The following is a 25,785-nucleotide window of genomic DNA, read 5'->3' on the forward strand; positions in this document are numbered from 1 at the left end:
ATCTTTACTGAGAACGCAAAAAGTTTCACTTGATTTTTCAGGGGCTGGAGAGTTCACACTTGTCGAAAGGCATTTGGGTTCAAGACTGTAGAGTTGATGTTTCCGGTTCAACGCCATCTAGTTCCTCTATAACATAAGGAAACATGGTGAGTTGTATGGAATGTAAATATGTTTAAAATTAAAGCCATCATCATCCTGTTGATTTTAGTTAAAATTACCTTTATATTAATATTTTATTTTTGCTTTGCAATGTTGCTTGTAAATTTTCAGAAAAACAAATTGCATTTAGAAGTAATCGATTTGATATTTAAAAGTGCTAGGAGTAAGCCTAAGGACTGTAGAATTTTTATCAGAACAAAATGATGCCGTACTGAATGATAAATTTTAGTGAAATTATTAATATTGCAATTAATAATATGAACATGTTAATTACTGAAACCATATAAAATATTAAAAAGTACGAAAATGCTGACTATATTAAACACTGACAAATCTTAATCCACACTTCGTAATTTATTTCAAGTTTGTTGTTGTTCGCGTTTTCTGCATTATTATTCACGTATTGGATTTGCACGTAACATGTCAACATATATATTATTTATAGCTTAATTCTTGGCAGCAGTATACTGGTATGTTTTTGGAAGTGTTAAAAAAGATGTTACCGGTAGGCAGTGTTAACTCACGTGTCAACGTTTTCTACGATCTGAAACTACTTGCCACTTAAAAAGAACGAACGTAGCGACAAAGAAAATTAAACATAATTTTTGCATATAGACTTCATTTTAACGTAGATTTTTGAATTTTAACATTGCCCTATAAACGTGTTTGAGGTACAGATGAAGAATATGGGGACTACCAAATTTCACTAAACTTTTTTTTTTTTTTTTTTTTTTTTTAATCAACGCTTTAATATGCGAACTACTAATGGAAGAACGAGTGCTGAATGTACTCGTATTAAATTTTATTAAATTTATCCGTACGAAAGGATTTGTTTCCATGATCCAACTTAGTGTGAGAGCCTGACATACCCAAGCGAGAAGGGTGCATGGGCGCTTGCTATTTACAGTCAATATACTGATCTATGAAGTTACTGCAAATGAAGGCAAGCGACTAACACAAAAGGTAATACTCTGGTAGGGGCACTATTTATAATAAGTCTTAACGCGTCGGAAATTTTTTGTTCCGTTTTTGCATTGTTGGAAAATTCCATGTAAGAGATGCTTTTTCGGTTCACATTTACTGTACGGATCCACAGGTTTGTATACGGATCAAATTTGTAATAATATTTTAATAGACTAGTGTGTGTATAATCTAAATATGTTGTGTGATCGTAAATATAATCGTGATATCTTCGTAAAAATGAAAGTCGAATCCAAATATGCAAGCAACGAAAACATATCAGGATATCGACTCGAAGTCTTTAGTAACGTACAAAAATACATAATTCAACATGCAAGAAATTTTATTGCATATGCAGTGTTTTGCAGTCTCCTAGTTTGTGTATACCCACCTTCGCTAACGCGCGTGCTATATACGGTCGCATCCTCTCCTGCTTCGGCTCCCCTGTTGTGCTCCTGCTCTGATTTAGATAAATAGCATTCGTGCTTTTTTAATGGCCATTTAGCAGAGGTTGGTTAGTGTCTTTCTTATCGTATACGTACATTGGGCCTATGTTTAGCAGAAGGGGTCCAGCCCTTTCCTCTAAAAAATGTTACAATTTTGGTGATTTCTGTTTATATTCGGTTAGTTTAGGGTAGGGTAGGTTAGTTTAAGTTAGGTTAGGCTAGTTTAGGTTACGTTAGGTTAGTTTAATTTATGTTATATTAGTGTAGGAGTCCCGCATAATTTTCTAAGAAAATGATAGAATTTCACTTATTTCTACTAATATTACGTTAGTTCAGGTTAGCTTATGTTAGGTTAGGTTACATTTGGTTACGTTACTCTAAGTACTTGCATCACTCATTTCTCCTGTAAATTCATTACGTGCTTCTGGACCCCTTGTATTAAACATACCCCGTCGATTTGGTGAAATATATGTGTGTAATGAATTTATGTATGCATCCGTACAATTTGCCAGCTTTTCTTCAAACATTCACTGGGGGAAAACAAAGATTACTTACCGATAGGAAAGGATGCAGATTTATTACACGAATCCGTACATAAGTTCATTGCTTATATGCTTTTTACAGTAAAATGAGCCTCACTGCCTTAAAAAATTTTTGAGTTTGAATTTGCGTCACTTCCGAGGGCTCCAGCATAGGTAGACCTGAAATAGAAAATTTATAGGTAAACTACGATGTGAAACATTATTCGTAAAGGAATGAAAGTGTGGATATATCGTTTTACTATTGTTTACGGGTATACTTCCCGTCGCTGACGCGCCTGCTCCATCGCTATGGCTCGGGCCACCTAGCACAGATTGATATGTGTTTTATGCACTAGCGTTTATGACAACGTCCACATTGTATTTATTCTTAGACTTCCTGAAATCAGTCTGCAAGTGTAATGGGACTCCCCACTAAAAGAAACACAAAGTTCTAATCTAACCTTGAAAATGTGTGAAATGTGTCAAAATTTGATAGCACCGTGTGCTCGTGTAATGTCAACCTATTGCGCAAAAACAATAACGAACTTTTCGTACATGCACATTGAAAAAATGAATATTGCCCAGCCGAATGAGAGCAAGAGTCTAGCCGAGGTCCCGACCGAGGGTTCTTCTGTAGGGAGCACGCGCGTCAGCGACGCTGAATATATACGTATAAATGAGGATAGCGCAAAACACTGTATATGGCATGCCTTACGTGTTGGATTGTGTGTTTGTACATTATTACAGACGTTACAAATAATATCCTGATATATTTTCATTGTTTTCACAATATGACACGTTAAATTTAACAAAAATATGAACCCCTTAACTCTCGGTGTATTTTTATGCTTTCACTTCATAAGTTAGCACACTGCTTTGCGATATTTAATTTCATCCGGCTTCTCTGTGTATATTGTGGTTAATGGCTAGCTTATGGATGAATCCGTGCTTGAAAGTTTAGACTTCATTTAGGGTATTTTTACGTAGATACGTTAAGAATCTCTCAGTTAACAACAGGACTTATTTTGATTATTTATACACTGTTCTATTAAAATATTAAACGGATATCTGGGACCATACAGTAAAGCTGCACCCTCAAAAGAGTAGGTAATTTAACTGAAAAAAGCGTCAAGCATCTGATGAAATCCATTCTTGCGTATGGTACAAGTACACCAATTTACTTCTGCGTATGTTAAGAATACTTAGTGTTATATGAACAAAACTGTTTTAAATAATCTCCGTAACCTATAATGTGTATATGAAGCAGGGTTGGCAAAAACCATGGTTTTTATTTTAAAAACAAATTTTTTTTTGTTTAAATCAGGTCTTATTGGTTTAAATAATTTGCTCTATATATTCATATCATATATATGGACAGAAATAAGTTTGTTTCGCCTTGATGTTATTATGCAACAACCGAGTTATGCTAGAAGGGGTCACATAATTTTAAAGCGGAATAAAAACCGCTTCTCGAGTTACATCCGAGAGAAATTGTCCTCCATTTGAACTCGGAACCAGGACTAATTGGCCACAAATGCGATACGTCTGCTGACTCACTCACGAAGGAATCGTGATAAAAATAAAAATACGTTGTACTGATGTTTACATGCTTCTTAATATACTGTAACTGTCAAGACTAACTTCATAAGGACAAAAAGATAAACAGTTGCACAAGTGAAACCATTACACAGAATTACATATGAACAATTTCAAAGTACTACGGAGTACATAAGAACTAATTTAGTTCAAGTTAGTTAACAACGATTTTTATTGGTTCAAATTAAAGAAATACACCGACTTAATCTGCATATCAATAACAAAAGTGAATAAAGATACGAATTATTTGAGTCCACTTTGGCTCAGACTCATTTATACCGGTACATAAATAGATACCAAAGATACTTATTTCACTAAATGCCTCTCGTGAGGTCTGTATGACCCCCCCCCCCCCCCACACACACACACACACAAAAGTACGGCATTTTCGATGTATTTTATCAATAGTAAACATTGAAACGAAGCAATATTTAGAATTTTTCTTCACAAAATAAACATTTATAAACTTAAAAAAAAAAAAAAAAAAAAAAGTTGCTTTTGTAGTATAATCTTTTTGAGTGTAGAATGTGGAATTTAGGCCTGAATATAATACGAATAATATACGGGAGTGAAACGTGACAACCCACAAATCTTGTTCATCAAGATTTTACAAACACTTAACACTTTTACGAGCATTTTTTTGGTTTAAACCAGTTGGTTTTTTGTGAAAAAACCAGCTGGTTTAAACCAGCCAACCGTGATATGAAGTAAGTGGTAAACATTACAATACACGCTCCAGCGGCGCATCGATAAGTAGGACCGCTTTAAAACTTCATAATGAAGTAGGACATGGTAGAGTAAGATAAGGATAAGTAAGGTAGGGGTAGGAACGAGTTAGCTTAAAGTTAGGGGATATTTTGATCTATTTTCTTAAAGTTAATAGTGTGTAATTTTCTCGTTTCCGAGTGAGTATATCAGCTGGCGCGTTCATGGTGAAGTTAACCCGAAATAAGTCTTAGTGTTACGGTAAAATAAACTTTCCATTGCATACATTTTACTACTACGTAGACACTTTTAGTATTGGTGGTACTTATTTGATTTTAGTTCTTGCGTGGTCGTTGTCAAATAATTTTTGCAGAGTCATAATTCTTTAATACTGATGCAGAGTAGCCATCATAGAAATGATAATTTTACTGCCAAAATGAGTAAGTGCGTGTGAAAGAGGATTGTAAAGGATATTGATTTGCACTTTCAGAACATTGAAGCAGTATTTTATATTTACAGGTGTAACGTTACATTGCTAAACCTTTACAAGGGTTGTACTAGAATTAAGATGAGTGAGTGCTTATCAAAGACTATAGCGTAAAATACTAATTTATACCGTCGGAGTATTTCTGCATGATGAAAGAAACCAATAACAACTATATAGTTACTAGTGTGAAACCTATGTCATTTTATGCAGTATAATGTTTTTGGACTATATTTTTATGCGCATACACTTCTTCACTGACGCGCCTGCTTCCTACGCGCTATCCGCGCACACCCAACTGCTACGCTCTTCTCTCATTCTTATTACGTAGCGTTCTTGCTTTGAGTGGTGTGTGGTCACCTGGCACAAGTTGTTTTTGCTTTTGTACATTAATTTTTATGTCGTACGTCAGGCAGGGCTGTTGGAATTTTTTGCCCGCCTTTTTTTGGTGTGTGTGTTGGGGGAAGACGTAAAACCCACTCCAACTTCAAAGCTTGGATTGAGTTAAATAATAGCCATAATGTAATTATAATTGCTTTTTTCAATCGTGTGTTCTAGTGCACACCTTTTTTTACGGATGACTTAATTTATCAGGAATTCATTACCAGAACAGAGTACGATTTGAAAAAAAAGTTTGGGAATCGTGTGTAACGAATTTCGTTTGCACTGCGTCAAATTCATTGTGACAATATTCAATTGTAATCTGTTATATAAATATATAAAGGATCTTGTTTCTCGTGACAACACTAGGAAATGGCTAAACCGTTTGAAATGGATTTTGGAATTTATCACGTATGGGTTTGTACTTTTATCAAAATAGGTATTCTAAGGTGCAACATGGTCGAAATCTGTGTAAAACGTTGAGTACCTCACGATCGTATCAAGTAAGGAAGATCAAACTTTGTATATAACAGGGTGCTGAAAAACAATGTAAAAAAAAAAAAAAAAAATCATTTTAAGGTGGGTTTTAATGTGCAAGATTGAGTTGCTTACATTTGAAGCCATATTCTTATTTAAAATACCACTTACGCATTCATGTTCTGTTGTACACATTTGGAGTGAAACTGAAATTTCCTTGACGTACAAAGAGAATTCTGTGAAAACTATCCGCGTTTCGTGGGACACGCTTTGCACTTGGCACTGCATATATATATTTCGACGTGTAGGAACGAGGAAGTAGACAATTTTGTGGAATAACAAGGAGGTGGGTAATTCTATATAATGTAGAATAGGCATAAAATCCCCTATTACACTCAGGGTTCAATTTAAATTTCCCTCAACACATGCTACGCAGATACCAGGATAGTACCTTAAGTCAGGAACTAGGTATCAAAGAAAGCTGCTTTATTAATCTTTTTGGCACAAACGTTGTCTTGTGTCACACATATATAATGAATTATTCCCCAGAGCCGGTATGCTTGCTTCAATGATTTTTTTTTCTTTTTCTTACGCCCGAAGAGTATAACATAACAAAATTTATTTTCCGCCTTTTGCGTTCGACGATGTAAGATGACGTCCCTTGAACTTTGGGAACGAAGCCACGTGTTTTGGGGTAACTTAGAAACATTTCTGCCTTTGCTTCGCAAAAATGAAAGGAAAAGAAATTGTTTGTTTTTACTCTAGGTCCACAGTTCATGAGTGTATATTAAGGAATGAACATTATACAGGGTAGCCCAAAAGTAGGTATACAGTCCGGTACTGATCAACTCATTGCTTTTTATAACATTTTTCATTGTTATCCGTCAGGTGGGCTTAGTTTCCTCATTATTTGTTCTTAATATCTTTTTACTTAAGCTCGGAACAGTCGAAGCAAATAAACCTATAAGCTAGAATGTTATACTAGATCAATGCAGGGGTGCATACCTACTTTTGCGCCACCCGGTAGTGCTTCCTCCTTCTCTTCATTCCCCTTCTTACATCCGGAAAATTTTTTTATATGAATTATTTCTAGAAAGGGAAATAATTGTTTTAACAGTTTGTTTAATTTCTGTGCGTTTGTTTAATTTTTATTAGCAAATGGTAATTGGGTGGTGTAATTTCGATGTAAAACTTGGTATATTAGAAGGATAAGTGTGTTGTTACTGGGTTCGATTTGTCTTAAAATACCTCATTTGTATTGTCCAACAGGATTGAGAAATATTTTTCCCTCGTAACTGTTCTAGACATAGCAATGAAACCTCTCATACGCATTACATGTAAGGGTAATAGTATACATTAGAACCTCCTGATCTGCGTTTCCTCTGTGTTGTTACCACTTCTACATGAAATATCATAAATTTTCTACGTAGTGCAATAGTAAGAAGTATCCATGTGCACAAGACATGCGATATGCGTTAATCCCCCCCCCCCCCACACACAGACACAGTCATAGATAAAGTACAAGGGCACTACACATGCAGATATAAAGTACAGGTACGTTCTTTTTTATTTTCGTATCAGTCGATAAGTAAATAAAAGTCGCTTTGTTACCCCCTTTGTAAGTTCGTACATACTCAATGAATAATCTCTAAAAGTATGAGCGCCCTGCTCCTTCGGGAACTGATGCAGCTTCATGTATACTATATCCCATGTAAGTATAGTATTTTTCAAGATATTCGGGTAACTGTAGCCTGGACCTCCAGGAACCGCCAAATAAGAAAAAGAATATTTCCGTATTTGTCCCAAGTTTCCCTGTTTTTCTACATTATGAACTCAGGCCATCCCACTTAAGAGCTTATTTCATTCTGAAGAGGATGGTGTAATAACCATGGTACTCGGAAAAATAGTACTGTTTCTGGAGACTTAATTTTGTATTTCCTACCTTTGCTTTGTATACGAAATCGTAATTTTTTTCCCGTGTAACTGTTGTAGATATTGCAATGAATATTTACACACCATTAAGTAGATTTGTTAGGATGTCTGTAGTCGAGGCTGCTCCAGAGAAGCATGAAAGTGTCAAAGAAGGAATTATTTGGAGAGAAATTTCCCAATTTTACCCCAAATTTCCGTTCCCGTACATTACGTGTATCTTTTCACGCAGTGACGGTACTGCGGATAATTAGTACTGAAGCAGAGTTACTTAACTGCAAGTTAAAATTTTCCTCCAAAAATGCAATAATCTAAAAGGATTACTGATTTTAATGTTTTTGGAAGAATTAAAATGGAATATAGTATCAGTTGTCAATTGGGTTTCTTACAACATATTTTACAATCAGTGGACCTTTGTAGTCCGGTAATCGTAGTATACGTCACATATTTCACCAAGTACTCAAGATAAATTCGGAAGTTACCGATCCCCATTTCAATGTAACTATTTTTGGGTTTTGCGTGTGTAATTATCCAGGTATGTTGTTAAGAAACAAAAAAAGTCCCTTTTTTAAAGTGAGGCGTATTAGTAATTGTGATTAAAATTATGGTATTAAAATTTTTAGAAGTGATTTGTGCAGTTGTAATTATAACAAGAGAAGATTTTGCTTCATTTTTAATGTGACTGTTTTCCGTTTCGTGTGTGTAATTATTCTAGAGAAGTCCTTTTTTCAAGTGAAGTATTTTTTATTATTAACTGACACACGGAGAAAGACATTTTAATATTTGTTTGTACGACAAAAACAAAAACAAAGGTAATTGCATTGCTTTTTGTCCCAGATTTCATAGTCGAACATCGTTACACCGATTTCCATTGGATTGAACAAAATTCGTTACGCATGATTTCCAAACTTTTTTTTTTTTTTTTTTCGATCTGGCTGGAAATCTTTCGATAAGTGCATATTTAAAGCAAATTCTGAAACTAGGCGTGCACTGTGAAACACGATTGAAGAAATTAAATATCTCATTAAGGTTATTATTTCAATCCAACTTTCGAAGTATACTTTCGGAAGTAATTTTTTTTATCACTTTTACTTTTTTTTTTTTATTAAGGTGTAGAATTCACTATTTAATCAGATTTTTTAGTAGTAGAAGGATGTAACTTTTTTTTTTATTGATAGTCGTTTAGAAGTGAGAAAACATATAGTAGTCGGTAATTAAGAATTTATTGGAAATATGGATTGAATTACTTACCGAATGTCTGTAATACTTCGTAATATTATCAAATTACTCACCTACCGGTAGTAATGTTTCTTACAATTTTTCTTCTTCCCAATATTTCAAATGAATCGTGAAGCCATTCGTTGGGGTGCACACAAGTACTTTTTAGAAAAAGTCTTACTTTCTCTCTCTCTCTCTCTCTCTCTCTCTCTCTCTCTCTCAACAGTGGTAATTCAATATTTATACTAAATTTTACCACTAACAGTCGTCTACCTTTCCCAAGATTTTTTGTCACACAAATATGCCTCATGTATTTGTTTCAATGTCTTAGGTATTACGGTGTGAAACTTTCAAATCTTGTACTATATATATATATATATATGTGTGTGTGTATAACATAGAGGCATATAAAAGTGGTTACAAAAATTGGAAGAATAGTTTGACCTGGCAACGTGCCGACCAGAAGGAATCCATCGGAAGGGACACCTGAAACGCAAGTGAGAAAAGTTATTAGTGATTTAAAATAAGAGCAAGCTATTACTGTTGACACAGATAATAGATAGAATTTCCGTAGTACTCTTTAATTACCATCGTTGAGACAAGACAATGTGAAGATATTGTGAAAATGAAGCCACTGTGTGCCCCTAAGGATGAATGGTCGAGTGTCCCATTCGAAATATTGGAAAAATTCAAAGGAACATTACTAGGTGAGAATTTAATTATCGAATTAAATGCTTAATTGAGAGATATTGTGGTCATTCCTTGACATATCCATTGAATATTTATTCTTAATGCTCAATAAAACCCATAATGTTATGTGTTTAAAGATTAGAAGTTAAATGCTGATTCCAGTTGGCTAATACGTACACATATTACAATTGAGAACAGCAATAATCCAATTTCATTGGATCCCATTATTGATTTATGCGATTACAATGAATTTTTTCATTAACCTTTGCGAGTGGGTTAATAAAAAAAAAAATACAGAAATGGGCGTTAGCTTCAAAGGTTATAATTGATATTGTATAAGGTTAAATCACCTTTAAAATAATACTTATCAGTGTCATTAAAAATGAAGTCAGTCATAGGTGAAAATCAGTGAATGTGTGTAGCTGGTCCGAGTTTAAACATGGGTGTCCGGCCTAACGTACCGACGTGTTAAATACTCTACACAGTCCATCTCTGCGCGAACAAACCATACATCTTGAGCTTGGAAACCCTGCGCTTGCATTAAGGGTTAAAAGAAAAGAAAAATATTGGTTACATTTCTCAAAAGATGAGAAAACCAAACGTCAGGCGTTCATTCTGGACCATATATTCCAGCATAACTAGTTGTCAGTTTTTATACGTTGTAGGTAAATTGACGTAAATAACGCTCATGTCACATTGTCAGAGATCTGGGTTTTATTCGAGATTAAGCCACTCATTTTTATTCTTTTAAGTTCAGTTTTGGCAGTGTTCTTGTAGTAGTTGTTTGTACTGAGCAGTAGTTATTTATCTACCTGTTAAACAGAGTAACTTGGTATAAACCAAATCATTTTATTGTGCAAAGAATATAATAAAGCTGTAATTTTGAAGAGTTGTATAGTTCGTGCAAAAGGTTGTATTGTGAAAGTTTCCAGTTAAGAAATCATGTTACTTACTCCACTTCTACTTATTATTATTATAACGCCAGCGATTGTGCTCTTCCGTCTGCTTACATAGTTTCTTGTTCTACAACACCAAATTTAGCAAAGGTATAGTGATTGCCACTAACCAGTTTCAAAAGCATACATTACTTCATTCAGATTCATTGCTACCATCGTAAGCGTTTGCTCAGTAATATCTAGTTAGAATAGGATTCAGTAGTCGGAGTCTGGAGATATCTATAAGAGTTGGCACGTTACTGATGGTATGTACTTAATTATTAGGTGCATGTTTATACATATTACAGTTTTCTCGCATTTTTTTTTAAATTTTGCTTTTTTTTTTAAATCAATTTTAATAACGTTAATCCCTATCACATTCCATCAGTTGTGAAAACTGACTTTAGAAACTATCAGTAATTGTTTTCTCTAATACTCGGCAGTTAAATTAGAGGGTGTTCTTTATTTTATTTCGTTATTTTAATTTCCCGTTGTATGTCATAGTATCAAACTCATTTTCTGGCCCTAAGCTGGAAAGAATTCTTTCTGAATAGATTCTTCAGTTAACGTTTACCTAGAAATGTAGACATTAGTTCTGAAGTTGAATTAAAAATTAATTCAAAGGCAGACATAGGTTATCATAGAGATTAAAGTTCTCATCGAATCCAAGCTCTGATTAATACTGAAAATAACTTAAGTATAACAATCAGAAGTCGATTAAGTTATATCTGAACGTGATAGCACTTAATTGGCATGGCAACGCACAGCATCAAAATAAGAAATAAATATATATTAAGATATTCCTAATAATAAACTAGCACCATATTTTATAGCGGTTAAATCCGATATTTCTCATCCCAGAAAGGTAGATCTTGTAACGTGTTCTGTCTAGCTTCCGTGCTATATATCTATAATCATTGGGTGAAAACTGGTTGAGGGGGTATACATGGAACTGACTTAAAAAATCATTGAATTCACCTTTTCTGAGTGAAAGTTTCGGAATTAGTGCGAGAATAAGATACTCGTATTCTGGTCATGAGAATGTACAAATTTGCATTGGGGGGGGGGGGGCGATGGCTCACTGGTAGAGCGTTCACCTCCGGTGCTTGAGGTCCCTGGTTCGATCCCAGCTCGCGTCGTGTGGACTTTGTGGTGGACAAACACCGGCTCGTGGGTTTTCTCGGGTTCTCCCGTTTCCTCCCACTTTCTTCATTCCACCACTTCACTCATCTCTCATCATCACCGCCTCCTTTAGCCTAATCGGCATTAGCGTAGGACGTAAAACTTAAAGATTTCATTTCATTTTTTTTCAAAAGTTGCATGGTAGAAGAAACTTACAGTAATAGTGAAGTTTTCTTGTTGGATATACCGTTGAGGCGGAATTTGCAAAAGATATGCAATCGAATGACATTGTAGTACCGGTATCATGGTTATGATGGACGCCTTGCTTCTCTTTCCACATTATATTCCAATTTTTGTTCCTTTCTGTCCAGCGGTAAAGAGGGCCGTGAAAATCTCCCTCACTGCTTTTGAGATAGGATTATTAAAATAGTGCAAGCGAATGAATTTCATTTTCACTGAATGAAGAAGCCAATATATTCCAAATTACCTGTTCCAAGTTGACATATAAACAATGGATATGTCAAGTATTTCCTGCATCGTTTGTTTCCGGTGGATTCCAAAGTGCTATGTATGAAACTGCGCCGACTTATGAACATTAAGAAAATCACAATCTTTGTTTACATATAAGAAAAATAACAAAATAAAAGTAATAATAATCTGTATGTATAGTGGTTTTTATTATTTCACTTTGACGGTGCAACTTAGGGGGGGGGGAAGACATAAAAATGATCGAAGGTTACCGATATTAGTGTCGAATCCATAGTTTTCGGGGTCGCTCAGACGAACAGTGGCACTTCCGATTATTATTTCAACCCAGCGAAGTGGGTAATCAATGCTGTTAATAATAATAATAAATGGAATATATGTTTATGCTTTTCTCACCTAGTAGATGTGATGTTTATAACCAGAAATGTGGCTTTTGGAACTTCGTACTTTTGTTGATGGCGGAAGTGCCGAAATTGACTCATTCGTACAGTATGTTAGTGTTCTTCAGTTTCCGACTCTTCATTCTAAAAGGACAAAGACTTTTTTTTATCCACCCTCGTTAATAACTTATAAAGTGTTACATGGTAATTGATTACGAATACTGTTCCGTATAGATGCATGTATAATATACAGTTTTCCCCTCCCAAGAAAATTTTGCGCCCCTCTGCCCTTATTTGTTCGTATTCGGTATAGGTCTAAACGATATGGCCAGGTCCGCTTAGATTGAGCCACCAGTAATGAAGCGGGGCGTACAGAACAAAATACACGGATTACGCTTGCAGTCAATGAACAGTATGCTCAGTTCCTTATAACACCAGTAGCGTTGTAAGGAGAGAACTTGGTACCGCCGTGGACCAACTTTGTTTTCATTATAGATCTCCCTTAGATTTCTCTCTCGTAGACAGTTCCTAAATGATGTCGTCCACTTCCAAATGATTGTTATATTAATCGAAATTAGCATACTTTTGACGTAATAAAACTTTAGAGGGAGGATTAGCGATGAAAATATAATGCACAATTACTGTACAGAATACGCTATCTTCAAACGCGGTGTAGTCAGTCCGAGGTTACTAATTTATAATTGTTGAAAGATCAGATTCACCAAAGGATATAATAGGAAATTGTACTTTCGTATTGGTAACAGCACTTACAAAATTCTATAAAATGATAAGTATTTATTACGTAATATGCTGCGTCTTACTGCGTTTTTTTGGATGAAGGATAGCATTACACACGCATAAATATAGTAACTGAATAAGTATTTTATTCTCTTTCATAAAAGAAAATGGTTTGAGGTCTGGGGCAGCGATAATTTAACCGATTTGTTCTGTTCCCAAACTCGAATTTTTCTGTCACATATTTTTGATTTCTCGTTTGATACTCGTTGCGAAATTACCATTGTTTTAGAATGATATGTGGCTATATAAAAGTTAATATTACAAATGTACTCTTTACAGGTGAACGTTCCGAAACAACGGCGCACTTTCTGCAAGAAGTGCAAGAAGCATAAGCTTCACAAAGTAACTCAGTATAAGAAATCGAAAGAAAGGCAAGCATCTCAAGGCCGAAGAAGATACGATCGTAAACAGCAAGGTTATGGAGGACAGACCAAACCTATATTTAGGAAAAAGGTAGGTGGCGAAACGTCGTAGTAATTTGTAAAATTAGGTTAGAAGTATTTAAAAAAAAAAAAAAAAAAAGGAAAGTAATTTTATATATATACAAACTGAAAAAGTCCGATAAATTTAATTTTATTGTAGGCACTCGTAGGTACTTCTATTGCACACACTACTTTCATATTTTTTTAGCTTACCAAATACATTGTGCATACGTAAAGTTTTTATTTAGAAGTTTCTGTAGTATTTTTTAACGTGACCCTTAAGGGTACAAAGTAAAGGGTGTTTTCTGTAGAGGCGGAGAACTTTATGTTGAAATAGGACACAGAAGAATGTTTTGAATATCCATGAATTTGACTTTGACAGTCATTTTTGTAGCATCATTGTTTGAATATGGTATCGGGCGTGTGACCACCGCGGTTGCCGTGTACATGACGTAATCTGGAGGTCCAGTTTTCACACACTTCGCAGTAAATCATTCTGTATTTCGATAATAACGCGTCGAATGTTTTCTTCCAAGTGCTCAATTGTTTCTGGGTTTCTCGGCGTAGACATCCGACTTTACATATCTTCAGAGAAAATAATCTAATGGTGTCAAATCGCACGAACGATGTGACCAGTTAACAGGTCCAGTTCGTCAAATGTTTCTTTCAGTATGGCGCGCGCTGTCTATATCTTTCAATTAGTAATCATGTCTGTACCGCTCACTGTTGACTGTAACGTTCTGACAAGCATCACTTTTGAAGACATATAGAACAATGATTACACCGGGATGCATATTATCGTTTAGAGTAAATGTATTGGGAAAACGATCCACAGTTTCTCGAATTATTCGCTCTGATGGACGATTATGAGCACCATAAAATGCACGTTAATGCCCGATGAGTTTGTCGAATTGAACTATGGTTTTCAAAATAAATTTGCAAACGTTCCTCTGGCGTGAGTCAATTCATGATGAATTGCCAAGCCAAACTAGCCTCAAAACAGCCAAGAACTGTAATATCAGCTGTTAGAGAAAAGTGTATTGCCAGTTTAAAGTTCTCCGCTTCTAAAAGAAACACCCTTCTAACAACCACGAAAGATTCTTAGTCACGAAATGCGTAAAAATATTACGTTAGTCAAATTATTTTTGTTTCAGGAACTTCTGTTAACTTTCTCGGATTAAATAGCTTCGAACGTAGAAGGGTGACGTCTTCCCACAACATATTAATATAGAAAGGCAAGGGAACGAATTTTCATTTTAAGTTCTTTACAGAGCAAGGTTCTTAATGCATAAGGAATTCGGATAACAATTTATGACGTTATTCTTCAGCTAGGCACACACAGAAGTGCAAGATAGCATTTCGAAAAGTGAAATTATTTGGCAGAAAGTGACCCAGTTCAACTGCTGATCGGTAGTAAGAACCGAAACCATGCAGATTAATTTTTGTCATTGTTAATACATGCATTTTTTTAAAACTTTTTTTTTTTTTTTTTTTCATATTAGCGTTGGTACTTCATAATAAATACAATTAAACAAATTACAAATAGATTAAAATGTTGTAAGAGGACGTTACACTTCTAAGCCCGAAGAAGATAATAAAGGCTGTTGAAATCAGAAAACATAATATTTGGCGAATGCGGAGGCTAAGTTAAGTTACAAAATGCGTCTTTGTACACTTCGCATATATAATATGAATATCCTGATCTGCCCTTGTAATTTTTAAATTAATAAATGCCGAATGTTGAAATTTCGTACCATACAGATATCGAGGGAGGTTGTCTCATATACTCATATACTTTGCAATACAACCGGATTAACAATGTTGCCAGCCCAACATAAATTTTTATTTTTTCAAATGTCACTATGTCAGGTGGTTATACATTTCAAATTTACATGTAACACGAAAATTTACAGTACCACACTTACACAGTTTTGCAAATTAAGGACGCTACAGAATCATAAAATTAAAAACCAAACATTTCGGAGGGTTCTACAATAACAATGTGCATGTGCATCCAAAGTATTTTAGTATGATTACTATGGTCATCATTCTAAATTTTCAAGAGTAAGCAGTAACTTTAGGAGTAAACTTGTAACAGTCTATTACTGTCTGTTACATGATCACAAAACTTTTCGTAATTTGGAGACATTGGAATGTCGCTTTCAAATGTAATATACCACCATGAAACTGAGATTAAGTACAGTAGAGCGTCGATTATCCGAAGTAATTGGGGGACATGGGTGTCCGGAAAACTGGTTTGTTCGGATAATCGAACTGTACATGTTTATTTGCCATGTGCGGAGCGGCACGCCTCAACTCTAAGCTGGCGCAGCTGTTGCTATGAACAGCTTTGATACTGCCGCTACTTCTACAGCCAGTGCCAAACCGACAGAAGTGTGCTGATTGTTGAAACACAGCGACTAGCGGCTTGGCCGGTCAGCAGTGCCTTATGAAGGCCCCATTAGAAGCAATGTTCCGCCAGCGGTGGCTCAGTGCAGCGACTACTGTGGGAAACTTGGTTTGGGAGTGAGGGGGATGATGGACGGTAGGGTGAGAGAGTAACAGGTGCGAGCGAGTACACAGTTCGGTTAAGCGGTCGTTCGGATAATCGACGCTCTACTGTAATATAATTTATGGCATTTGTTGTATTTATCTGACATCATTCACTTGAAAATAATGAAAAATGATACTTTACACATAGTTAAGTAATCCCATCTTCATCACACGGTGAAATTTAATGGTTATGGGAACAGATATGGAACAGGGTATAGATGTAATTAGTTGTCGTTAATTACTTTTCACGTCTTTGACACCTTTTTGCATCTTCGTTGTATTAACATGACCAAGCCTTCAGATGAAGAGCCGAAAGGTGGATATTTGTTATTGTCAGGAACATCTCTTCTTGCTTGGTATTATTAGTCATGTGAATAGCATTCTTATCAATAAGCTCGGAAGGTACAGGGCGCGAGGGATAGCATGAGCTATGACCTTGAAATCCGCAACCAACACTTGAAAGGAACAGGCAATCCTAATAGTGTTGCTAACTGCCACAACGGTGAACTAGAATTTGCGATCTAAAGCGTTTCTGAGAAGGGATGACAAGGACACTTTGTTCATTTCTCATCTTCATTTAGAAAAATCTGAACAATAAAGTAGCCTATTTATTTAATAAGATGTAAAAGTGCACTCGGTGTGTTAAAGGTTTCCTTACTCGTTTATTTATTTATTTTTTTAAATACATGATGATGGTAAAGTAACTAAAGTAAGTAAAGTCCAGTCCTTTCATTCTTAGGACCGCGACTCATGTCCTAGCCTTAGGGAAATCGTTGCTACAGACTTGTGAACTCCTACCCCTCTCATACAGGGAAGTTTGTCATTTCCACTGCAAAGTGGTTCTTTTGGTACCCTCCCCCCGGGGTGGTTATTTATGACACAGATGGGGGCGTCTTGAGAGACACATGAAGAAGCCGAACTGGACACAAATATTCTTATATTCAGTGAAGTGTGGCTCTTTGTGTATAGTTCTGTGCTGTTTTAGTCTGTGGTGTGCGCTGGTTTGTTCCTTTTTTTAATCATAATGGAGGGTAAGAAGAGCGGAAAACTTGAAAGATCGAAAGTGATTCACAGCCAAAGCAGAGATATTTTGGTTAACACGCTGGCTGTCATGTGTATGGTTTTCCATATGCACAAATATATATTGCACTTTTTCACGTTCGCTCTATACATGTGTATGCTGTTACATTCATATGGCGTAGAAGTCAAAATTTAATATCCAGGCCGCGTGTATGCAAAACCATACACAAAGAAAATTATACATTTATGGGGTTAAAACAAAGTATTAGTAGCGGATTGTTGCCCGTAGCGCACAGCTGAGAAAGGTCAAAATATATAGTGGCGGTCAACGTGTTAATGTTTATGATTTCATGAAGAGAGAGGCTGACAGTAGAAATCCAATTAATGTAAAACAAGTGCAAAAGCGAGTATCTGAAGCAACCGGTGTTTCAGTAAGTACAATAAAACGTGTTTTGAGCGAGCGGGAAAAAAACAAAATCATGGGAACGAGCTTTTGTACTCCGAATAAGAAACGAGCACAACGAAAAACAAAAATCTCAGTGGATGATTTTGACAAATGCGTTATTCGTGGAACAATTAATGAATTTCATATTGTTCACTGTCAACGACCTTCTGTAAAATCACTGTTGCGAGTACTTCGAGAAAAGATTAATTTTAATGGAAGCACTTGGTCTATACGGAAAATAATCCGTACTCATTTCTCTATTTGCCTTATCCGGCTATTTGGTAGGGGATATTTCTTAAATTTGTTTTAAAACTTCTTTAACTATAGACACATGCTATATACAAGTAGTTATGTCCAAAATGATTGTCACGTATCTATAACTGGCTTGTTGTGGGAATATAATTTGATAATGATTTTGCAGGTTACTTTTAATACTGTTACTATGTGTATAATCGGGAAGTGTATATTTGTGGTAAATTTCATAGGAAAAGAATTTATAAATACGAAAATTAGAATAAGTAAAACAATGTTGCTAAATGGACAAGGAAGTTTTATTTTCGTTATATTGCTCTTATTTACTGCTCTTTTGACATGAAATTTGCCACATACATATCTTTGTCGATTATACACGTACTCATGCTGTAAGAAATACCGGGCGAAATCGTTATCAAATTATATTCCTACAACGTTCTTCGGTGCGAATTTCACTCGAATCGGAGCATGTGTTACTAAGATTAGTGTCTATCAGTTTGTTTCAAGTGTTCGAATAAATTTTCTGAGTTCGTAATGACTGATATCATGAGGAGTGTTTAATTTATTTTTTTTTCCTTCGTAGGCGAAAACTACGAAAAAGATAGTGTTAAGAATGGAATGTTCCGAATGTAAATATAGGAAACAAATTCCATTGAAGAGATGTAAGCACTTCGAGTTAGGAGGAGATAAAAAGAGGAAGGTAAGGCTAATTTGTATTTTTTTCAAGTACGTATGGAACTTTTTTGCTAGTTTACAAAAGCAATAATTGCAATTGTACTTCATGTATATGTTCTTCCAGATATTTCTGTCCTCACTTTTTGACTTTGAAAACAAGAATAATAAAATTCTCTGATTAACTTGTCTGATTTTTATCTTATTTGCATATAAGATAGAGTTCAGAAGCTTACCAAGTAAGGGCAAAGGAAAACTCAGTGTGGTGCTTGTCATTGCTTTTCTTTCGCAAGTTTATTTGATATTCAATAAGCCCGAGATCACTTTCTACTTCCAAATGATTACGATTCTTTGATTTTATTTTGGTGAACGTCGAAAACTCTGACTCACAGAAGTAACACAGCAAAAAATGAGGTGAACACGAAATGACTACCACTTTACCGTGTCAATTCAGTACAAAGCTATCGCCTTCCGAGCATATCAAAAATAACTAGTCACTACCTGAGAGAATTTGCATTGGTATTTATCGTTTAATATGAGAAAAGCTTTGCGAATTATCTTTGGCACTTCTGCCAAGTAACGAATAATGTTCTATGTTTTCAGTAATCGGTCACAATAATATTGTTGTAAACCTGTGAATCATCTGACAACAGTTACACAGATAGCTGTGCTTCCATGTTTTCTTTATCTGTTATTCTTGTGTCTTAGCATATATGAACATAAGATGGCAGAACTGTTGCCTGTGTTGTCAGACGATTCACAGTTTTACAACAATAATATTGTGACCGATTACTGAAAACATAGAACATTATTCGTTACTTGGCAGAAGTGCCAAAGATATTTCGCAAAGCTTTGCTCATATTAAACGATAAATACCAATCCAAATTCTCTCAGATAGTAACGAGTTATTTCTGATATGCTCGGAAGATGTCTTTGCGATGAATTAACACACAAGAACACGCTAAAGTGGTAGTCATTTTGTGTTGTTTCAACACATCATTCTTTACAGTGAAGTTATCGAGAAGTGAACAAGAACTTTTAAGGCTTCTTTTGTTTCTCTTGGGTAAATAGGCAAGAAACAAACCCAAAATTCTCCCAAAGACTTTCACTGAAACAGTTCTTTGGAACATGAATCGCACTTCAATTCAATTGCTTTCTCCTGAATTCCATGTGGAAGTAAATCCATATTAGTGGGGAAACGTGTTCTTGCTAATTTTGCAATGCCAGTTTCTTTCACAAAAATCAGGAAAATATCGCTTGAATTCATCATAGACTGAGTCTCGGCATGAGTAGATACCGTCTCTCCACATGGTTAAATCATACTCTTTATTGCCAAGGAATTCATTTAATCGAAGAAAAGATGAAAAATTGGACGTAGAAGCATTCAGGCAGCGTTTTCATAATAGGATCTTTTCCACGAAAGTCTTCATCGCGAATATGTTTCTGTTTCTACCTTGGAGTTTGAGATTGAGATGACTAATATTTCAAGAAAAGCGAGCAAGATACGAAAGAGAAAATACAAATATATCACCATTAAAGGAAGTATAAAATTCCTCATCTTCTACACTTAACAGAAATATTTCCACTTATAACTTCAGCTCGTATAGCCTACTTAACACATTGCCTTTCGATAACCAACGAACTTCAGTATGGAAAAGTAAAGTTTTATGTTTAGCACTGAGGCCGTCACAAAAAGCCTCAAAGAGACTAGTATTTAGAGCACTTGACTTTACAAAATTAACAACTTTAATAGCCAATGATGATCCCTGGTTCAGGTTTCTGGTAAAGTTTTTGCAGCTAAGGCTTGTCTGTGAAATAAGCAGTGTGAAGCAATAATTGGAGGATTTGTCTTTTGACAGCTTTATAAATCCAAATCGCGAACCTAACATGGCTGAAGCTCCATCAATACATATTTCTACAACTCTTTTCCAAGACGAATCATTAAAAATAAATAAATAAAAAGTTTGGATGTCGTCTCCAAATTTTTTGCAAACGATATTTCTTCCATTAACCTATTTTCGTGTACGAACCGACAGTACACTATTAAGTGACAACACTGAGATATCTCTGTGGAGTCATCACACTGCAGCGCACAAAAATGAAGAGTTATTGTTTTTTTTTATTTTACCTTTTCAACTACCTGGTCTTTAAAGTCAACGCCATTTCATTAATTCTGCGTTTCATGATGTCTGAAAACGATATTTTATCAATTTTTTTCTTTCTTTCTTTCTTCCTTCCCCAAGTACAGTTTTGCTTGTCTCAAGTGGCTTTACCCGATTTTTATATATATAATCTTTGGCTGTTAGAATAGGATGTTACTTCACCTTCTCATTTTGCTCGTGAAAAGTTCCAGAGAAATCCAACTTCACACCTTTCAGTCAGTTTCTTTTCACAATAAAGAATATCTTTAGATTTGTCTTTCAAGGCTAGATGTACTGTTGACAGATGTCATTCCAATCGGACGAGGCTGTGAACATCATTGCTAAGAACAGCATGGCACACAACACACTGTAGTAGTTGAATACTATCTTTTTTTAAAGAACGTAAAACGCTGATGTAGTCTTCACTATACAATTTTCTCTTTGAACTGGAAGATGCCATTTTACTTCACACACACACCGTTACAAATGAGAAATTAGAAAGTTGACACCGCACATTCTCAGATGGGAACACCGTCCTGAAAAATTAATAAAACGAACAATAGCTTGTGAATGGTTTCAGCACTGCAGATGTAGACAATCTTTTTTACTATTCAGTTACATAAGAAAGCCTGTTATCAATCGATCACTAATTAGCTTGAAACTAAGTAGTGTAGGCTTTCCGTATACTAGTTGTTACTAATTCTAAATACTGCTTTGCTTTCTTTCGGTATTGCTAGCAACTCTTCTTTAAAATCTGTTCGTTAACAATTACATTATTGTTAATATTATTATTTTAATGTTGGAAGTGTTCAAAAGCACTTTTTTTTTTATATATATATATAAAAGAAAAAGCTATATCTAAATAGTTAATAACCAATTTATAAAGCGCCTAGAATGTATACTAAATTATGATTTTATTTAATTTTATTATAAACAGTATTCTAAATGTTGTAACAAGAGGTGTTAAATATCGTACAAACGCAAAATAAATATTGAGTAAGAACTGTGGTTTCCTAAAGACCAAATTTGGCAATAATTATAATAATACTGTAGTGTAATGGTATGGAGAAGTCTTGCTGCAAAACTCATGAGAATAGGATATTATTATTAAAGATTTGAGAATTCAAAGCTGTGTCTGAAGTCACAGAAGGAGTCACTCAAAACCCACGTATGACCAACGAACTAAAAGGACAAGGAGGGCGGAAGCGCCAGGTACAGGATTTCCGCCGACCTGGAAATTCAAGGAATTTTAAGTATGCATTATATATATACATATATAAAAGCCCATTTCTCTTTTTGCTTTAGCCAGTTATTTGGCAGGAGATATTTTATAAAATAGTTTGCGAAACTTTTGTACCTATACACACATTATATATACATGTATATGCATAGTAGAGGAAGAATCCCCTGGTTGGGAGTTTTTTCATTGTATATAGACCTGGAAATTTTCAGAGAAAATGTGGTCGCCAAATAAGTGGGAATCTTGCATTGGATTCTTTCTTGTCTCAATCCTCCAGTACATTATAGATTATCATCTACTTTCCCAAGATTCTGTTTTATATTACCTTTTTATTTCCTGACTCCCTAAAAGTCTCATCCCGGCTGCCACTTTAATGATTCCACATATATTTTCAGACGAACTGTGTTATTTTCATCTTGATGTACTATCATTAACAAAACAATATAAAAATGATGAGTCCACTTCAGTAATCGAGTATTACTTCTTTGGTTTTTAATAGAAATACTGATACTATTTTGTATATGATTGTATCGAGAGAGGCTAGAGGAAAGGCGTTTCTTAAAATTGTAGTTTGAGAAACTACATTTGAAATTGTAACAGCATAGAATAACGTGAAATGTCAACCCTTTATAAAATGGAAATTTCATTTTATTGCATACTCCCCTTTTTTGTATTATGTGCCTTTTTCAGGTTGAAATGTTTTCCAAATTAATAGGGTAGTCATCCAATATGTGTATATATATATATATATATATATATATATATATATATATATATATATGATGTGTGAAAACAAGCTACAAATGATGAGTGCATATTTATGCTACTTTATGCATACTTTACTCTATAACATATTCGCTATGCAGATGCAAGCAGTTATCATAGCGTGATACAGTATCTCTATACTATGATAGTACTTTGTTATGGCTAATGTATTCAGCCATGTATGACAGCGTCTTTGAGTTCACCGACGTTGGGGAAAAGACTTTCTCAACAGAGAAGTTTTTAACTTTCGGAACAAGTGAAAATCAGAAAGCATTATCTCTCAGTTGGCAATGTTCTAAATTTTATAACACTTGTTGAGGGTTCTCGGCTCGAAAGCATTCATGCTCACGTCTGCATTTTCTCGGTGCTCGGTTCAGATTAACAAGTTGTATGTTCAGTATATTGTGTATATTAAGTATTTTGTCTGTTGGCAAGTCTTGAGGTTAGTTCCCTCCCTCTCCCTTTAGGTTCGGACCTGGAAATGTGTCTTCCACGTTTCTCCATCTTCAGCTTCCTCTTGTAACTCCCAATAATTTTCTTCTTTTTTTCAAATCATTAGTTGTATTCTTCCTACTCCTCGTTTTCCTTCTCTCTTTCTCTGGCTGTATAAAGAAGACAATTTCCTCGCAAAATGTATTCAAGCCAATTGTTTTGTCCTGTGAAGGTTGCTATACTTCAGTCGAATGATGCTCCTTTCCGGATAGCATTTTACCATTGGTGACAACAGAGTGAAACGATACTATAGGAGAAATAGTAGTATTACATGTACAGCACGTGAACAAGTTTGGTTGGTATGTCGTGATAATTTCTCAATACTGCTTCCGGTTTCAATAGAAATATTAGAGGAGGTGGAATATACTCTTAGGATGCTTAATTGATTGCAAAAAACCACTATTCTCTCTACTCATTACCTTACTTTATAACGATCACTGTTGAAATAAAAAGTTGGTTTCTGACATTTTCGCTTTTAATAGAAAGACTACAGTAGAGACAAAATATATTCTTCGTGACGCTTGAGAGGCCTAATCACTGCGAAATTAAAATACCGCTAATTTTTACACTAATTATGTGATAAATAGATAAAAGATAATCGAAATTTGGAAGAAGAGCTCGCTAGACGATATTATTTTGCATGAGACACCGTTATCACGAATCACCTAGTAGTTTTCCGTTTGCAGCCATTTATAAACGCGAAAATAAAACCCGATTTTCTAAATGGCTGGAAATCGAAAGCAGATAAGTAAGTCGTGATAACTTTATCTCATGTAAAATAATATTGTCTAGCGAGCTCTTGTTCCACTTCTCGATTATCTTTTTATCTATTTGAAGATACCACGTAATTACTGTAAAATTAGCTGTATTGTAATTTTACCGTGTTCGGGCCTCTTAATTGCGGGAAACCGCTTCTTCTATCTGTTATCGTTTTTGCTCTATAGTGATCAACGTAAAAACCGCAACTGGCGTATTTCTACTATTTTCGGTTTCAGTATCGCCTCCATCAACGAACTCGATTCGTAATGTTTACCCTCTGCATTGTGACCAAATTTGATGGTGATTCATCAGTTAGTTCTTGATTTTTTTTTTCTGTTACAGACAGCCGAATAGAGTATATAATATACAGGGTGTTTCAAAACAACACCGACAACGTTTAGGTCCTGACACCAAGATAAGACAAAAAGTATATACCAACCTGGATGCATAAATGCTTCCTTTCGGAGTTATAGGCTGCCGAAAACATGAACAAATGAACTTGAAAGATCCATAGCTCCAATACTATGGGACGTTCCGTAGTCGGGTGAAGACTTCACTTAAGAACTAGTATGTGCTCTATCCAAATATCCATGTTTCAGAATCCTGCGGTACTTCTGCAACAGTTTTTACAGAGGTATTTGGTGAGTACTTCAAATTATATGCCCGTAGCCAAACTCCCTCTATAAAAATTGTTGCGTGAGTAACGCAGGATTTTGAAAAATGTAGTTTTGAATAGTGCACATATTAGTTCCTAAGTGAAGTCTTGGCCCGACTACGATAGATCCCACAGTTTTGGAGTTATGGACCTTTAAAGTTCGTTTTTTCGTGTTTTCGGCACCCTGTAACTCGAAAGGAAGCATTTGTGTACCCAGGTTGGTCTATACTTTTTATCTTATCTTGGTGTCGGGAATCACCTCCCAAACGTTGTCGGTTGTTTTGAAACACCCTGTATATAGGTGTTTGTTGTGTTATGTCTTAATTGTGTAGTGAGAATACGTTGTAAAGTAAAGTATGCAGCTTCTGTATCATTCATTAATGTGTTGCACACATCATTTTTAGTGTTTGTGTTTCACAGTTTTGTTTTCAACTGGATGAGATGACTCGTTCGTATTTTCAGATAAGCCATTTCTGTAGAGCTCTTGATGATGATGTAGTGTAATTAAGAAGTTAATGTATCTAGTTCTAATAGTAATTCTGTTTTTGCTCTTTCTTTTTCAGGGCCAGATGATCCAGTTCTAAAAATTTCCAAACCATGTATATTATCTGTCCATAATAAAGACTTTGTTAAATATATATATCCTTTTCTAAATACTTTTTTTTTATTATTGTCCTTTTGAAAATATTGTTTCGTAGTCCTGATAGTAGTTCCTGCGCTTACACGATATACAATGGAACTTTGTTGTATCACATGTACAGTTTTCATGACACATATGTGGTAATAGTTTTTTTTTTTAACCCCTTATCCGGGCAAGCTATTTTTGTAACGTAGACTGCAACTGGGGCCTTAGCAACTTGATATGTTCATAACTTTAACTTCGACTGAAGATAGAAGAATTCAGAATTTTATGGCATCGAAATATTTATGGTTATTGAGAAATTCGAAGAAAAATATGAAGCTACTGGGCCTGGGAGGCCCCGGTTGCCCGGATAAGGATTAAAAAGAAACTTTTTGAAACCCTTCCATTTTTGTATCGCTAAACCTTTTGAATGACACAATAAAAAGTGTTGAGTAGGAAA

General features: G+C 35.1%; 1 protein-coding gene across 2 annotated transcripts; it reads left to right on the forward strand.

The window, feature by feature from the left end:
• The first annotated feature begins 23 nt into the window (after positions 1-23).
• Positions 24-25,341, forward strand: RpL36A (ribosomal protein L36A). 2 transcript variants are annotated; one of them, XM_081758166.1, is made up of 4 exons: positions 24-146; positions 13,567-13,740; positions 18,563-18,679; positions 25,267-25,341. In XM_081758166.1, the coding sequence occupies exons 1-4, from the start codon at positions 144-146 to the stop codon at positions 25,285-25,287; spliced, it is 315 nt and encodes a 104-aa protein (XP_081614292.1). In that variant the 5' UTR covers positions 24-143; the 3' UTR covers positions 25,288-25,341. The 2 variants fall into 2 exon arrangements, with proteins under 2 accessions (XP_081614292.1, XP_081614291.1); XM_081758165.1 differs by lacking the exon at positions 24-146 and having other exon boundaries at positions 13,537-13,740.
• Positions 25,342-25,785: the final 444 nt, after the last annotated feature.

This window comes from Thermobia domestica, chromosome 5 (genome assembly GCF_964235325.1).
Source record: "Thermobia domestica chromosome 5, izTheDome1.hap1.1, whole genome shotgun sequence".
NCBI classification, from domain to species: domain Eukaryota; kingdom Metazoa; phylum Arthropoda; class Insecta; order Zygentoma; family Lepismatidae; genus Thermobia; species Thermobia domestica.